The sequence below is a fragment of the Carcharodon carcharias genome, chromosome 15, assembly GCF_017639515.1.
Source record: "Carcharodon carcharias isolate sCarCar2 chromosome 15, sCarCar2.pri, whole genome shotgun sequence".
In the NCBI taxonomy this organism is placed as follows: domain Eukaryota; kingdom Metazoa; phylum Chordata; class Chondrichthyes; order Lamniformes; family Lamnidae; genus Carcharodon; species Carcharodon carcharias.
In genome coordinates, this window is record NC_054481.1 from 25,667,310 (window position 1) to 25,685,667 (window position 18,358).

General features: G+C 47.3%; 1 protein-coding gene across 1 annotated transcript; it reads left to right on the plus strand.

Moving 5' to 3' along the window:
* The first annotated feature begins 654 nt into the window (after window positions 1–654).
* tmem130 (transmembrane protein 130) lies at window positions 655–18,151 on the plus strand. The gene is made up of 8 exons (XM_041206884.1): window positions 655–767; window positions 1,075–1,389; window positions 4,450–4,621; window positions 5,491–5,633; window positions 6,533–6,617; window positions 8,426–8,631; window positions 12,451–12,563; window positions 17,503–18,151. The coding sequence occupies exons 1-8, from the start codon at window positions 719–721 to the stop codon at window positions 17,722–17,724; spliced, it is 1,305 nt and encodes a 434-aa protein (XP_041062818.1). The 5' UTR covers window positions 655–718; the 3' UTR covers window positions 17,725–18,151.
* Window positions 18,152–18,358: the final 207 nt, after the last annotated feature.

Genomic DNA, 18,358 nt, shown 5'->3' on the forward strand with positions numbered 1-18,358 from the left:
TCAATTAAGGGATAAATATTGGCCAGAACACCAGGAATGATCTTTTATGCTGGCTTGTGAAGGCAATGAGGTCTCTGTTTAACATTTTATCCAAAAGACAGCACCTACAACAGTGCAGTACTCTCTCACTATTGCCCTGGAGTGTCAGCCTAGATTTTTGCACCCAAGTCACTGGAGTGGGACTCGAACCCATGTCATTCTGGCTGAGACACCTGAGCTACAACTGACCTTGTTTTACGAAAGATGGAAGATGGGCGGGCGACAAAGAAGGGATTGGAATAGCCCGGCCTGGAGATGACAAAAGCGGGAATAGACTGGACGGGAGATGACATAAGCGTGGGTGAGGGATCTGGGCAGCAGGTGGGCTGAGGCAAGGTGGGGTGATGCTGCACCCTCAGTCCCAGAAAGTTGAAAATAAACTGGACCAATGGGTGATAGCCAGAAGGGGGGGGGGGGTGGAAACAGTAACATTTGGGAAAAGACTGGCATGGGTCTGAACTGGTCTTAAAATGGAACTCCAGTTCAACCAGTACCAGTCATTCCCCGAGCTTTACTGGGCTTTCCTTTCATTCAAGCACAAGGTCGTGTGGACTGACAGTCTGACGCACTAGGAAATGTAGAGAATCAGCTTGCTGGTGCTGATGAAGGGGTGGGGAATCTCAAACTGCCACTGAGACACAGAGAGAGAGAGAGAGAGAGAAAACACAGCCCATGAATCATGATGTCTTTCAAGCTTCTGCTCGTGCTGAACACCGCAGTTTTGTCAGGTGAGGTGGGGTAGTGGGGAGTCCACTCCGAGGGAAGGAGACTCTAGATCATTAATAAACTCAGGAAGAAACGGGGAGCCGCAGATTTATACTCAATAAACAGGAAATACATCTGGGAGCGCTCTTGATTGTTTTTAATGCTGCAAACCCCCCATCGCTCCCCTGACCCTTTAATTCGTGTGGCCAGTGAAATATATTTTATCCCAAGGCTTGGCTGTTTTTGTGTGTGTTTGTTCGTTTGTTTTTGGTTGGAGCTTGTCTTCTGCTCAGAATTTGTCAATGACCAGACTCTTGTTTCCACACGCAGGGACGTGTTGGCAGTATGACCTGGTGCTGAGTAATGACGGCCCCATCAGCACTGGTGCTCAGGGCAGAGTGGAAGCCAGGCTGGTCCCCAGGGCTGGCAGCCGGCCGGACCCCCTCCAGCCCCAGCCTTACACCTTCCATTGGTACCTGGAGAGTCCGCTCGCCATCGTGCGGAGGTCGGAGCAGGAACTCGGATCCACCATCACCGTCCGCAGCCTTGCCCCCAAGGTCTACGCTCTCCGTGCTTGGGTGACCCAAAACGAGTGTGCCTGGTGCCCCCCGGCAGCGCACGGTTCCACCAAACTCTATATAACAGGTAAGACAGGAAACTTGTGGCTGAAACTGAGAAAGGAAGCGGCCCTTGTTTTCCCACTCAATAGTTTGGATGTAGTTTAATATTCCTGGACCGTCTTTAATAACTGTCCGTACTGATATCAGGTTAATAGTGAATATGGATTATTAACTTGATTTTATTCACACCTGATTATTCGTGAAAAATATATAACTGTAATAACACCAGGTTATTGGTGAATATCGTTTATTAATAATTAATAACACCAGGTTGTTGGCGAATATCGTTCAATGACTAATAACACCAGGTTATTGGTGAATATTGTTTAATAACTAATAACACCAGGTTGTTGGTGAATATTGTTCAATAACTGTAATAACACCTGGTTATTCGTGAATCTCGGTATGTTCAGTGACTTCCCAAATGAGCCTTCTCCAGTTTGGTCATTCACAAGCCCGGGTATCACATGATCCCATCTCAATGGGGATGTTTGTTCCGGGATGCTTTGAGGACATCCCTAAAGCGATCCCACTGTCCTGCTGGGAGTCTCCTGCTGTAACCAAGTCCTGGGTACAGCAGTTGCTTCGGGCGTTTGATAGCAGGCATACGAACGACATGCCCCACCCTGTGGAGCTGGTTTTCTGTGATCAGCGCCTCTACGCTGTGCAAGTTGGCTTGGGAGAGGACAGTGCTGTTGGACAGCCTTTCTTGCCACCAGATTTGGAGGATCTTGCAAAGGCACCACTGGTGGTGCTTCTCCAGTGCTTTGAGGTGCCTGCTGTAGGTCATCCAAGTCTCTGAAGCATGTGGAGCGTGGGGATTACTGCTGCCTGGTGAACTATAACCTTGGTCTCGGGTTTGAGATCCTGGTCCTTAAATACTCTTTTCCTCAGCTGAAGGCTGAGTTGGTACATTGGAAGCGAGGCTTTGGAGGGAGCTCACAAACCCCAAACAACCTATCTACACAGCCCTTCAAGCACCGCCTGCCCTGCATGTGACAGAGCCTCCTGATCACACCGTGGACTTATCAGCCATTTCAAAACCCATCAAACTGGAAACAAGTCATCCTTGATCCCAAGGGACTGCTTAAGAAATAGAAAAGATTGGTTAATATTGGTCAATAACTGTACTCATACCAAGTTACAGTCAAGTCCCATCATTTGTCCTCCCTCCATCACAAATTCATTCACCCACGTGAATCTGTTCGTATATCTAATCACAGTTTGTGCCCCCGAAACTTCGCTCATCCACGATTAAAAATGTAACAGTCCAGGTGCTATCAATTTGAAAAGTCAAAACAAAAAACAAAAAAGCACATGCAACCAATCCAGGCATTCGAGAGGCACAAACTTGCCTCTTTTAGCAGATCTTCGAGCTGTTGACAAACTTGCTGCTTCTGTGCTTCAAGCTTGTACAGCCTGTCAAACCAGCAGAAAGCCACAAGTTCACAGTGACACTTAAGCAGCATATACCTGCACAATGGGTGGCAAATCTCATGTTTTGGAACCCTCCTAAAGCATTGATGTCACTGCACACTTAGAAACATTGAAACTCAAAGGCCAGGATTTTCCCCTTGTTGGGGGGTGCAGGCAAGTTGAAGAGCGGGCGTGCAGAGGCATGCCTCCAATTGGCGCCCCTGATTGGGGGCATGCCGCCATTTTACATGGGCGAGCCAATTAAGGCCCACCCAGCATGATGTCCGCACGGAAGTGGTATGCGCTCCCTGTGTGGGTGGGGGGGTGGAATCCCTAAACCCGAGAGTGCAATCTTCCACACACAGCTGATTTTGCTGAGCCCCCGCCTACCTGAAAATTTAAATGGGGCGCAATGACATCAGGATGTCACCGTGCGTCATTTAGCGGGCCGGCGAGCGGGCCCTGCTCCCCTCCGCTCACCGACGGGAAAATCCTGGCCAAAGAGTCGCTGCTCCCCTGCCCCCTGATCGTTAAAATACTGTGACACAATCTAAATAGCTCTTACAGAAGCCAACATTTTAAGCTTTGGCATATGGTCCCGAAAGGTTAATAAAGAACTTGCTTTATTAAAATCTTCAGCAACCATAAAAAAATGCTGTTTGTCCTCTTGTCCTTGAAGTAAGTGCGGACTGCAAATGTCCCTTTACTGCGCACGTGGGTTGCTGTGATGTACAGGATTATACAGTAGGACAGTATTTTGCAGTACAGTTACAAGACAGGACAGCACTTTACTAAAACTGTGAGAATCATCCCAGGAAGGTGATGACACTTGAGCAAAAAGTCACAGGGAGATTAGTTTAAGTCTTGAAAAATGTAATAAAGGCCAAAAAAAAATTTTAAGGACATGTCCCCTCATGTGAAACTGTCACAAGAGCTGGGACATGTCCATTAACTTTTTCAAAAAAATCTATTGAATTTTAAAACACTTCATGAAACCTCATCCCACCCGTGGATCAGGTTTCATGAAAAATGCAAAGGCCGCCTGGGCTCTTTGCCTGCCCACCAACCTTAATGTTGGACGGGCAGCATTCTTAGCAGCTTCAATTACTTTGTTAATGGCCTTAATAGGCCTTTGACAGTTCAGCTGCGTGCCCACCAAACTGACAATCTAAATGACGCGCGGTGATGTCGGGACACCTGCCCGATGTCACCGCACATCATTTTACGTGTCGGCGAGCAAGCCCCACCCCCGCTTGCCGAGTGGAAAATTCTCCTCACAATCTTAGATAGACTGAAAAATGGTGCAAGTGCTTCCTTGCTAGCCAGGGAATACTGGTGAATTCAGTCCCATTATAAACTCTGTTCGCCATTCACAATTTCACCCTTTGCGAGCTCCTTTGGTTACAGAACCCCTGTGAACAGTGGGAGTTGACTGTATTGATGAAAATTGGTACTCAAACTTGGTTGTTAGTGAATATTGATCAATAACCGTGTACTAATACCATGTTCTTGGTGAATTTTGTTCAATAATTATCACAAGACCAGGTTATTGGTGAATACTACTTAATAACTAATTACACCAGGTTATTAGTGCATAATCTTTAATGTCTGTCTGTATTCATACCTGGCCATTTGTGAACCTCAGGGATGCTTCTCTTTCCCTGTACAGACTCTGTGGTGGGAACTCTTTCACTGGTGCAACCAAATGGCAGCATCACTTCTTCCAGCAAGGAATATGAACTGGCCACCAAGAGCTCAACAAAGATCTCGTTCATTCTTTATGATCCAAGCGATTACTTCGTCACTGCTACATTCCGCTACTTCTGGCACTTTGGTGATGGGTAAATTCTCGTCCTATATGGTGCTGCAACCCACATTTCAAATGATTAATTATGAGACAATTTGCACACAGCTGACAGTTTGCACAAGGATTTAAAGGTTCATTCTTAGCCAGACAGTCCCTTTTTGGGGACCGCGTGTGCAAGAAGTTGGTGAAATCATAGGCTTACCTCAAATCATACTGGATCCTATTGCTGGATCATTTCATATGATGGTAGATGTTGATTAAAGGCAGTTTGTAATGGGCACAAAATGGCACTAATCCCCTCAGATAGTTTTGAAAATCTCAATCATAACAAAAGGCTTCAAAGGTATCCAAAGTTGGGAAACTTTCTTTCAGTGTTCCTATTAAAGTCAGAGGTAGATAAAGAGAAATGTTTTATGCAGCAAGTTGTTGTGTTCTGGGATGTGCAATGAGAAAGGATGGTGAGGGTGGATTCAATAGCAACTTTCAAAAGGGATTTGGATAAATACATAAAAATGATAAATTTGCAGGACTGTGGGGAAAAAGCAGAGGCAGTGGACTAATTGAGTCCAGGTCATTCAGGTAATTAGCCGTAGCCTACAAACGGCCATATGCATCTCTCCAATAGAGAAAGACAATTAATTATCTATTAGCTTGAGGGGCACCACTCCACAACAGCGGGGCAAGGTAAGGAGACAGGCCTCCATGAACTACCACAGCCAGTACAGGGATTGAATCCATACTATTGGTGTCATTCTGCACCTTGGAAGGCCAGCACGGGATATTATAGGCTGAATGGCCTTCTTCAGCACTGCGTGATTCTAACTTGATAGTTGAGTTTCAAAATATAACTTTTGAAGTGGAATATTTACAATTGTGTTTTTGTTCTTTATCCCCGGCTTACAGGGAGCGAATGGTCACAAATAAATCTTACGCACTTCATACCTATCCAACACCAGGGATTTACCAGCTGCATGTTGATGTTGTTGCATATCTCAATCAGTCCCAACAAAAGACTGGAGTATATGGTGCTTCACTGAAACTTCTAGGTAATATGGCGTTTTTTTTTAGCACTTCTACTGGAGTGTCTGGGCTGAATTTTCAATCTGGGGCTAGGACCATTTCCAGGTCCTAATTTTGAATGAGCAGGCCAATTAGTGACCACGATGCGTGCTCACCATCCAATTAAGGGTGGGTCTCCTGTTGGCCTAAAAACAGCAGTCCCACTGTCAGAGGTGGGTGCTGTTGGTGAGAGAGGGCACCTCCATCTTGAAGAGCTTTCGTAAACTGGGCAACACCACCAATGAACGATCAGCAGCCATAGCTGTGGCCCAACAGGTATGGTGAGTGTGCGGGGTTTGTGGTGGGGTAGTGGGGAGTAGTCCATAGCTGGGTGGAGCGCTGAGCCTGCTCACCATCATCATTCTGCTGCCAGGAACCCGCCCTTCATCTCTTGGCCTTATTTCAGCCTCAATGGGGGCCTGCACGTCAACTGGAAAATTAATTACTGTCTGCTGAGTGACCCTTGAATTGAAGGGCTTAAGAGGCCCTTGAATTGGCCTAATGTGCTACCCACCGCTTGTGTCATCACTGCCCCGATCCTACCTGAACAAAAATGGCCCAGAGGCAGGATCATGGCGAGAAATTGACATGCCGGCGGGTAGCAGGAAGCTGTGGGTCTGTCTGTCTCCGGTTCCCCCTCTGCAGGCGAATGAAAATTCTGCCATATCTGTGAGCAACAACAAGGCATTAATTGAACCCACTTTACAATATCTCTTCTGTGGTCAAACCATACAGTGCTAACCATGTGATCTCCTGCTCAGGATGATTCAAAACAAGAAAAGTTCAATGTTCCCCCGTGACCAGAGTTGTGAAATTCTTGTTCCCTAATAAGCATGACAATTAAGTAATGGAATTACACATTCTCTACAAATCTGACTCATTCCAGATACAATCAAAGAGATTGAAGTCAAGAGTGTAGATGACACCCATGCAGACCACAGAATGGACTTTTACTTGTATGTTAATGGCAGGTAAGAGATTTTTCGAGTTGATCTGTCCTGATCTTTAGGGCTACAGGTGCCAGAATAAGTCAGATCCTACTTTTATTAAATAGGACTTTCGTCAGTGTTTTTGGATGAACAGTTAAGCCATTTATGACCACTTATTACTCATAGCCAGGAACACCACCACCTGCAAGCTCCTTTCCAAGTCCCACACCCCCACCCTTTTTTTGAAATATATCATCATTTCTTCACTGTCACTGGTTCAAATGTGTTTATTATTTATATCATTTATAGCTACATAGCAAAAACATTGTGATTAAAAACATGACAACAGAAATTAAGGTTTTGAAGACAGGATATGACATAGGCTGGGATTTTCTGTGCCCGCCAACGTCAGGTGTGTTCGATGGTGTGAGTGGACACTATGGTGCGATATGTTTCATGATCAGTTTGTGATCGTCCGCTCAGCCTGTCAATGGTGGACTGCATTACCCGCCATCGGACGTCAGCCGCCTCATTGTAATACATCTGCGTATCATTATTAGGCCAGCTCACCAGAATTGTCCCCCCACTGCTGGATCATCCGCCCACATTGGCGAGAAATCACACTGACGTGTTTCACAGCAGCGCATAAGCGATGTGCGCCTGGCGGACTGCACTTCGCTCAGGACTTCAAGGTTTGTTTATCTACCTGGCTTCGGGCAGCACTCGCAGTCATCAGCGCCAGGCTTCACAGGCAGCACCACATCACTTTTAGGGGGGCTCACGGCAGGACTCTACCTACCAGACCAGCCATATGTGGGTGGTTTTTCAATGGCTACAGGGCAAGGGCTTGCTTGTGGAAGGGGGAGAAGTGGCCTCAGGCAAGGGGAGAGGCTGCAGGATGAGGGCAGTGCTGGAGAAGGGGGATATCCCAGGGTGTGTGTGGGGGCACATGTTGACCTGTGCAAGTGGCCTCAAGATGGTGAAGGCTGAGGAGGCAGTCTCCAGAGGTGCTAAGGCCAGATGGAGATGTGAGGGTGTATGTAAGAGAGTGAGTGTTGATGTCCCTTGAGCTGGCAGTGAGTGAGATGCCAGTGAATGTGTGATGGGCTTCAAGGTGTGAGTTTAAAGTGATGAAATGGTTGCCTTATCCTGGCTAGATGGATGAGATCATTCATCCTCTATCTGCATTGGATGGCCAACCTCTTCTGTGTAACATTGGCACTGACCACCACTGCCATCGCCTCCCAAGCCTGGTTTGTCACGCTGCTGTCCATCCTGTGGCCAGAGCGAAAGTAGGGGACATCGCAAAAGGCATCCAAAAGGCTTTCCAGTGACACATCACTAAACCTGGGGGCTGCAATCTTTTTGCCTTTCGTGGACATCTTCCCTGCAGTAGTCCTGGGCTGGAAGCACTGAGATGTGTGCGCAAGTCTGGACTTTAAATATGGTGCCCGGGGTGATGAGGCAGCGAGGTGAAGGCGTGGCGGGACCGCACTTGGTCCAAATTTGGGACGATTCCGCCCATAGTATTTACAGCGCAGAAACAGGCCATCGATCACAACTAATCCCTGCTCGTGTTTACGTTCTACATGAACCCCCTACTCCCCCTTTCATCTCATCCTATCAACATATCCTTTTATCTCTTTCTCCCTCTTATCTAGCGTCCCCTTAAATGAGTATAAGTTATTTGCCTCAATTGCTCCTTGTAATAGCCAAGTTCCATATTCTAACCACTTGCTGGGATTCTCTGGATATTTAATATTTTACAGATAGATGATAGATACAAGCTTTCTCAGTGTTAAGGGTCAGTGCTATTAAGCAAACGTTTCTTATTTGCAATCCTCTTCCAGTCCCCCACTCAAGGTATGCTGGCTCATTTTTCGCAACTGCATCCCTGTCATTGATCACAGATGTCGTCCAATAGAGCTGCTCAGCTCAACCGTCGCCAACCTGAGCTACACCTTCAGTGAGCTGGGACCGTACACCTTCAACGTGAAGGCTGAGAACAGTGTGAGCACCCTCCAGGCATGCTATAAAATAACCACCTGGCAAAATGGTAAGCACTTAGCACTCAAGTGAGACCCACTGTGCATAGAGAGGTGAGAGGAATCAGGGAGCACGTGAAAGGAGAAGTGGCCAAAAGCGTTTGAAGACTGGGGTGCTGAGTTACTTCCCAAGTGCTGAAGGAGAGGGTGTATTCACCCTGGCTAAGTTTTATTAGAATTTGAAGAAATGTACCTAATTCACTACTTTTATTTGTTCAAACCATTGTGCAGTGGAATGAGGAAAAGTCCATTGAACCCCCTTCTTCCACAGACCACAGGCAGACTGTTCTATCATGGATCCTGTTCTAACCATTTAATCTTCTACTACAGGTGGAGTCTGCCCTATCATGGACCCTACCCATTTAATCTGCTTTCATAGACCCTGTGCTAACACGATCCCCTTTATCATTACAATCAAAGAATTTCATTTCCATTAAGCTACTTTCTCATTAGAGGATCATTAGCACCAAGTGGCCAGATGATTTTTCAGTTAAAAGTGAAATGTGTTGATCAAAACTGGCACTTCAGTGCAGTACTGAGGGAGTGCTGCATTGTTGGAGGTGCCGCCTTTTGGATGAGTTATTGAACTGAGGTTCCATGTGCCTGCTCAAGTTGATGTTAAAGATCCCTTGGCACTATTTCCAAGAAGGTCGTGGGGGAGTGGTGAGATTATCCCTGGTGTCCCAGCCAATATTTATCCTTCAATCAACATCACAAATACAGGTCATTATCACATTGCTGTTTGTGGGATGGGCACAGTGGATAGCGCTGCTGCCTCACAGCTCCGGGGTCCCAGGTTTAACCCTGATCTCGGGTGTCTGTCTGTGTGGAGTTTGTACGTTCTTCCCATGTCGCAGGGAGTCAGTCCGCTCTGAAGAAGGGTCATACGGGCTCAAATGGTTAACTCTGTTTCTCTCTCCACAGATGCTGCTGGACCTCCTGTTTTTGCCGAGGGGAGTGAGAACCTATCCTGACAGGCAATGGGCACCAGTCCATTGCAGGGTGCACACTCACACACACATATACGCACACACTGGGAGATAAGTTACCACAGCCAATCCACCTAACCAGCTCATCTTTGGACAGCGAGAGGAAACCCACACAGACACGGGGAGAACACGCAAACTCCACACAGACAGACACCCGAGATCAGGGTTAAACCTGGGACCCCGGAGCTGTGAGGCAGCAGCGCTATCCACTGTGCCCATCCCACAAACAGCAATGTGATAATGACCTGTATTTGTGATGTTGATTGAAGGATAAATATTGGCTGGGACACCAGGGATAATCCCACCTCCCCCCCCCCCCCTTCTTGGAAATAGTGCCAAGGGATCTTTAACATCGGCCTGAGCAGGCACATGGAACCTCAGTTCAATAACTCATCCAAAAGGCGGCACCTCCAACAATGTAGCATTCCCTCAGTACTGCACTGAAGTGCCAGTTTTGATCAACACATTTCATTTTTCAACTGAAAAATCATCTGGCCACTTGGTGCTAATGATCCTCCCGGCCAAATGCAGACTTTCTAGTGTGAAAATAGCTTAATGGAAATGAAATTCTTTGATTGTAATGATAAAGGGGATCGTGTTAGCACAGGGTCTATGAAAGCAGATTAAATGGGTAGGGTCCATGATAGGGCAGACTCTACCTGTAGTGGGAGATTAAATGGTTAGAACAGGATCCATGATAGAGCAGTCTGCCTGTGGTCTGTGAAAGAAAGGGGTTCAATGGACTTTTCCTCATTCCACTGCACAATGGTTTGAACAAACAAAAGTAGCGAATTAGGTACATTTCTTCAAATTCTAGTTGGATGAAGTGACTCTGGAAAAGTGAGCGGGTGTTTGTGGGATCTTGCTGTGTAAAAATTGACTGCCGCTCTTCCTACATCACAACAGTGACTTCATTTCAAAAGTACTTTATTGGCTGTAAAGTGCTTTGAGTTGTCCAATGGTTGCGAAAAGCACTGTGAAAGTGCGAACCTCTCTTTCAATGGACCGTGCAGAACCAAACTGGTTTATTATATCTGTCTCCTGCATTGTGATTGAGAGGATGGATCTGAGATGTCGTGTTTGTTCTTCAGTCCCACTTTATGTCCACTCTATTAGCTTTGTTGACTCCTGTCTGAGGCCATTAATGTAGATGCTTTTACTTCAGAAGGAAGGAGATGGGAGGAAATCCACAGAGTTGGGTGTTGTGCAGCTGCTTAGTGGGACCCGATTTCGGTCAGCGACCTCACTTGTGACTGCATTACCTCACCCCACTGTGATTAACTCTGTTTCTACACTCGGAGAGCTGTCACAGGAGTGAAATAATGCAACATTCTTTACCACTTCCACTTTTTGCTTGTCTGAAGATCAGGCAGTATGGGCTGCACACTTTCCCATCAGCTTTACGCCAGCATCAACTGCCAGGAGGTTGCTAAGCCTGGCAAAAGAGTATAGAGGATTAAAGGGCAATCTAAGTGACGTGTTTAAGATGATTCAATGATTCTGTACATAACAGCTGAAGAAATAGGACCTGGAGTAGCCCATTGGGCCCTTCAATCCTGCTCACCATTCAATAAGACCATTGCTGATCCTCTACCTCAACTGCACACTACCCCCATATCCCTTAATTCTCTTAGTATCCAAAAATCTACTGATCTCTGTTTTGAATATATACTCAATGATTGAGCTTCCACAGCCCTCTGGGGTAAAGGATTCCAAAGATTCACAGCAACCTGAGTAAAGAAATTCTCCTAATCCCATTTCTAAATAGCTGACTCTCATTCAGAGGCTTTAATCCCGTGTTCTAGATTCCCCAGCCAGGGAAAACATTTTCTCAGCATCTACTCTGTCAAACCCCTTGAGAATTTTATGTTCCAATTAGATCAATTCTCACTCCAGGGAATATAGGCCTAGTCTACTCAATCTCTCCTTATCCCATGAAGCACACTAGTGAACCTTTGTTGCAATTCCTCTACGGCAAGTGTATCCTTCCATAGGCAAGGAGACCAAAACTGCACACATTACGCTAGGTGCAGCCTCACCAGTGCCTTGTATTATTGTAGTAAAACGTCTTTACTCTTAGACTCCAATCCCTTTGTAACAAAAGCTAACATACCATTTGCTTTTCCAATGGTTTGCTGTAACTGCATGTTAACTTTCAGTGATTTATGTATAAAGACACCCAGGTCCCTTTGAATGCAAACATTTCCCAAGCTTTCACCATTCAAAAAAAAATTCTGCATTTTTATTTTTCTTACCCATGTAGATGACTTCATGCTTAGTCACATTGTGCTCCATCCGCCATGTTCTTGTCCACTCACAACTGAAGTATCCAGTAAGGTAGCTAGGAAGAGAGAAATAATTTCCTCTTTCGGCGAAGGGGAGCCCAGAACAAGGGTCAGAACCCTAAAATTAGAGCCAGGCCATTCAGGGGTGATGCCAGAAACAACTCTTCACACACAGGTAGCAGAAATCCGGAACTCTCCCTGCCCCCCACCAAAGCTGAAGAGGCTGAAGATCAATTATGAATTTTGAAATCAAGATTGGTAGACTTTTGCTTGGTAAGGGAACTAAGGAAGGTAAATGGAGTTGTGGACAGATCAGACTTTGCTTGAGGGGCTGAGTGGCTCCTGACTGTTCCTTATCCTAAAAGTCCCAGGTTCAATCCCAGCTCTCAGCTGATTGAATTCGGGGTGGCTACAGAGAGGAACTGATAATGGTTGGTAATTTGACTGGATTAAAATGAACCTGAATAGGTAACTGATTTATAGTAGATGGGGGTACCCTATTGGGGTAGCATGAAGATGCCTCTCTTAATACCCCCTCCCTTCATCTTCCCAACAGGTACCCATCCAGTTTGGTTCATCGTGCCATGTGTTACTCTGTTCACCGTCATTCTCCTCTTCATCCTGTCTGTTGTCATGAGAAAGGGCAGTTCCCAGAAGGACCTGGTTGAGGTAAATTTAAACATTCTTTTTTGGCTCCATCTCATATAAGGTGCAAGGGCCTCACATCAAAGCGACAGGTGACAGCAAATTACTTCATATCGAGAGTTCATCCACTCAAGGCTGGAGATTCTGTCCAAGAGCGAAGCCTTGACCATCTGCATGTTGCCTCTTGGTGACATGGCAGGTTCTGCATGTATGGTGATGACACCCAGCCCTACCTCACCATGACCTCTCTCAACTCCTCCACTGTTGCTAAATTATCAGTCTGCTTATCCACACCCAATACTGAAAGGGCAGAAATTTCCTCCAATTAAATATTGGGGAGACTGAAGTCATTGTCTTCAGTCCCCACCACAAACACCATTCCCTAGTCACCTACTCCATCACCCTCATTTTCTGAGGCTGAACCAGACTGTTCACAATCTTGATGAGCATCCAACCATACACCCTTCCCGTCACTAAGACCGCCACTTCTGCAATATTTCCCAACTCGGCCCCGTCTCAGCTCACCGGCTGCTGAAACCCTCATCTTCCTTACCTTTAGATTTGACTGTTTTAACACACTGCTGTCGAGTCTCCCACATTCAACCTCTGTGAACCTCAGCTCATCCAAAGCTCTGCTGTCCACTTCATAACTCACAGCAAGCTCCATTCCCCCATGGCTCAGTGTCAGTTTTTGACTGATGCCACTCCTGTGATATGCCTTGGGAGGTTTCACTACTTTAAAGGTGCTATATAAAGGCAAGTTGTTCTTGTTATTACCAATTTTCAAATTAGCCAGTTAAATAGTCCTTACTGTCACTTTAAGGTAATTAGCTATTTAGTTGGTTAGACAGGATGAAAAATAGGGTAACTGAGGTGTCAGGAATAGAAGAATAATCTTTTTTTTCTTAATCTTTATTGGGGTGGGTGTCGCAGGCCAGCATGTGTCACCCATCCCTAATTGCCCATGAACTGGGAGTGGCTAGAACATTCCAGAGGGCATTTTAAGAGTCAACCACATTGCTGCGGGTCTGGAGTCACATGTAGGCCAGACCAGGTAAGGACGGCAGATTTCCTTCCCTAAAGGACTTTAGTGAAGCAGATGGGTTTTTACAACAATCGATGCTAGTTTCAGGGTCACCATCACTGAGACCAGCTTTCAATTAATTAATTGAATTTAAATTCCACCAGTTGCCATGGCGGCGATCTGAACCCGTGCACTCAGGAGGTTAGCCTGGGCCTCTGGGTTACTAACTCCAGTGACGTTACCACGATACCACCGCCTGCCTATATCTCTGTGCGCTTCAGTGTAAACAGGCAAAGCAACCGATTCACAGCCTTCATTTAAAAAAATCATCAGAATCGCAGAATTATATCCCCCAAATCCCAGAGTCCCACATAAAACAAATGCAACTTAGCTTGTTAAATAAGGCCCCTGTTTATCAACAGGCAGAATCGAAGGATATTACCCCAAAATGCCAGCAAAGGTACAGAATTCCAATGTCACTTTGCCGTTGATGTTGTGCTCCCCGGCTACGCCGGCTGCGATCTCTGGCGCGCACTTGGATGTTTAGCTGCCAGGTGTGACACGGCTGGGATGCGGCGACAGCATCCCCAAACCTGAGGTCATGCTTCTCTCCTGGAGAAGGGTGGGTTGCTCTCCCCGGGTGAGGTTGGGGGGACAGCTCCCCTTAGCGGAGGATTTCAAGTATCTCGGGGTCGTGTTCGCGAGCGACGGCGGGGTGGGGAGTGTGAGCTTGACCAGCGGATCGGCGTGGCGGCTGTAGTCCTGCAGGTGCTCTGCCAGTCCATGGCGGTGAAGCAGGAGCTGCGGTTTAGGACGAAGCTCTCAGTTTACTGGTCAGTCTCCATCCCCATCCTCACCTATGGCCATGAACTGTGGGTAATAACCGAAAGGATAAGATTGCGGGTACAAGCAGTGGAAACAAAGTTTCCCCGCGGGGTTGCTGGGCGTCCTCTCCGGGACAGGGCGAGGAGTTCGGCAATTCGGGAGAGCCTCGGGGTGGGGTCGCTGCTCCTTCGGATCGAGAGGGGCCAGTTGAGGTGGGTCGTGTGCCTGATAAGGAAGCCCCCGGCAGGCGTCTGCTAGAGCTGTACCAGGCACGGCCCGCTGGGCGGAGACCTCGAGGCCAACCCGGGACACGCTGGGGGGATTACACCTCTCGGCTGGACTGGGAATGTTCAGGAATCCCCCCGGAAGGAGCTGGAATCTGTGGCTGAGGAAAGAGGAGTCTGGTCGGCCCTGCTCAGCTTACTGCCAACGCCAGCCTCACCAGGAGTAGCCGTGTGAAAGTGGATGGATTGCACAAATTTTACTTTCCAGGTAACCCCTCAAGTACTGAGGGAGAGCTGCATTGTTGGAGGGTCAGTACTGAGGGAGTGCTGCATTGTTGGAGGATCAGTGCTGAGGGAGTGCTGCATTGTTGGAGGGTCAGTGCTGAGGGAGTGTTGCATTGTCTGAGGATCAGTGCTGAGGGAATACTACATTGTTGGAGGGTCAGTACTGAGGGAGTGCTGCACTGTTGGAGAGTCAGTACTGAGGGAGTGCTGCATTCTTGGAGGGTGAGTGTTGAGGGATTGCTGCACTGTTGCAGGATCAGTACTGAGGGAGAGCTGCATTGCTTGCTAAACAGTACAAGAGAGTGCTACAGTGTTTGTGGAAGCTTGCTGTGCGCAACCTTGACTGCTATGTTTCCTACATTACAACAGTGATCACACTTCAAGACACATCATTGGGTACAATTCAGATGTTCCAAGGTCATCAATTGTACAGTTTTGGTCTTTTTATCTATGGGGAGATATGCTTGTCATAGAGGCCCTGCATCAAAGGTTCACTAGACCACTTCCTGGGATGAGGGGTTTGTCCAATGTGGAGAGATTGAGTAGACTCAGCCTAAACTCCCTGGTGTTTAGAAGAATGAGAGGTGATGGATTTGAAACATGTAAAATTCTTATGGGGCTTGACAGTGTAGATGGGAGAAAATGTTTCCCCTGGCTGGAGAATCTAGAACATGGGGTCACATTCTCAGAATAAGGGGTCAGCCATTTTGGACTGAGATGAGAAGAAATCTCGTCACTGAGGGTTGTGAATCTTTTGGGATTCCTTACACCAGAAAACAGTGAATGCTCAATTTTTTGAGCATATTCAAGACAGAGCTCAATAAATTTTTGGACATTAAGGGACTCCAGGGATATGGGGACAGTGCAGGAAGGTGGAGCTGAGGTGGAAGGTCAGCCATGATGTTACTGAATGGTGGAGCAGGCTGCTCCTCTTTCTTATGTCAGGGGTTCCCGAATTGGGGATTGCAACCCCCAGTGGGGACATGGTATGAGCAATCTCCCTCTCTTTTGAGGCAGAAATGGCACCTGTAAGACTGGCCACCCTGGCACTGGCGTGATTATTTTTTCTTGGGGAGGCCCTGTGGGCATGGCCAAATGTAGAGGCCTAATCGCCAGATCCAACAGGAACTACAAAATGGAAGGGGAAAGAAACATCGCTGTACGGTCTTCAACCACAGCACCCTGACCCCACCCTGCCCCCTCCCCCACTCTCACAGCCCTGCTCAAACCCAGCCCCCTCCCCCACTCTCACAGCTCTGCTCAAACCCAGCCCCCTCCCCCACTCTCACAGCTCTGCTCAAACCCCCTCCCCCACTCTCACAGCTCTGCTCAACCCCTCCCCCACTCTCACAGCTCTGCTCAACCCCTCCCCCACTCTCACAGCTCTGCTCAAACCCCCTCCCCCACTCTCACAGCTCTGCTCAACCCCCTCCCCCACTCTCACAGCTCTGCTCAACCCCTCCCCCACTCTCACAGCTCTGCTCAAACCCCCTCCCCCACTCTCACAGCTCTGCTCAACCCTCCCTCCCTCCCCCACTCTCACAGCTCCCTCCACCCCTCCCCCACTCTTACAGCCCATTTAAAACAAAGATGAAGAGGAATTTCTTCTCTCAGAGGGTAGTCAATCTGTAGAATTTTTTACCGCTGTGGACTGTAGGGGCTGGGTTGTTGAGTATATTCAAGGCTGAGATAAACAAATTTTTAATCAGTGAGGGAATCAAGGGCTATGGAGAAAAGGCAGGAAAGTGGAGTTGAGGATTATCAGATCAGCCATGATCTAATTGAATAGCAGAGCAGACTCGATGAGCCGAATGTCCTACTTTTGCTCCTACGCCTTATGGTCTTATGGTCTATCCCCCACACCACTTGCCCCATGCTCCCACAGCTCTACTCACCCCCGCCGCTCCCCCACTGCTCTCACAGCTCAACCCCCTCGTCACTCACCCCTGCTCTCACAGCTTCCACTCCACCCTGCTCTCACTCTGGGGTCACACTAATGTTTCAGTGGCAAAACGGGCTCACAGTGGGAAAGAAGTTTGGGTAAGTACTGCCTTATGTCAAAGTTTCTATCAAAACCGTTCTTTAAATTGTGCATTGTAATCTCTTAGGTCTGCCACAAGATGGCACTGCAGCAGCACACAATATATGGTAAGATCAAGGCCCTAATGGTCACGAGGCCACTAGTGATTGAATCAAAAAATCTTACTGCACAGAAGGATGCAATTCAGCCCGTCATACTTGTGCCAGCTCTTTGAAAGACCTATCTAATTTAAATCAAAAACAAAAATACCTGGAAAAGCTCAGCAGGTCTGGCAGCATCTGCGGAGAGGAACACAGTTAACGTTTCGAGTCCAGATGACCCTTCAACAGAACTAAGTAAAAATAGAGGAGAGGTGAAAATGTCGAAGGGTCATTCAGACTCGAAACGTTAACTGTGTTCCTCTCCGCAGATGCTGCCAGACCTGTTGAGCTTTTCCAGGTATTTTTGTTTTTTTGTTTCGGAGTTCCAGCATCCGCAGTTTTTTTTGCTTTTATCTAATTGAAACGTTTGGTGTTGTGTCTTAAAACAAGATTTCTGACTGCTGTTTTGTTCTTACTTTTTAAGGTAGCGGATTTTGATTTCTCTCCGATGACAGACAAGTCAGTGAAGGAAGCTTGGGCTTCTACTCGGAGGACCGTTCACATCTGCTGCGTCCCCTGTGGCCGAGTGGGTAACAGGTCACACAGCCTCAGCGGGAGAGAAGTCCATTCACTCCTGAAGTTCAGTCACACCCAGCTCCAGGATTACACCCACAGGCCCAAAATGTGTTCCTCCAGTCCGTTATGAAGTTGCTTTGCTTTATTTTGCTGGACAACCTCTATCAAGCGGCAGGCATGATGGGTCTGTCCCCTCCACTTCGGAGCACTACTGAGGGAGTGCTGCACTGTTGGAGAAACTGTCTTTCCGATGAGACTTTAAACCGAAGCCCCGCCTGGTCGCTCAGGTGTATGTAAAAGATCCCACGACACTACTTCAAAGAAGGGCAGGGGAGTCCTTCCCGGTGACCTGAACAACATTTATCCTTCAGCCAGTTTCAACCGGAAAAACAGATAATCTGTGGGAGCTTGCTGTGCACAAAGTTGGCCATCGCGTCTCCTACATTAACAACAATGGCTGCACTTCAATAATATGTAACTGGCTGCAAAGCTCAAGGGGACATGCTGAAGTCATGAAAGGCACTATATAAATGCAAGCTCTGTCTTTCTTTCTGCCAGTCAGTCTGATTCATGCCTCTTCTTCTAGCAATGTTAGCAATCCTGGGAATAATTGCTTTGAAGTGCTCGGCTGGACAACTTAAAGGGCAGGAGTCTAACTGACCATTTACATGAGCCTGATCTGCTCTACTTTGATGCAGGCGCACTGGTACTAGAGGCTCTTGTTAGCATTGGCCATTATTATCCACTCCTTCTCAGAGTGAAAT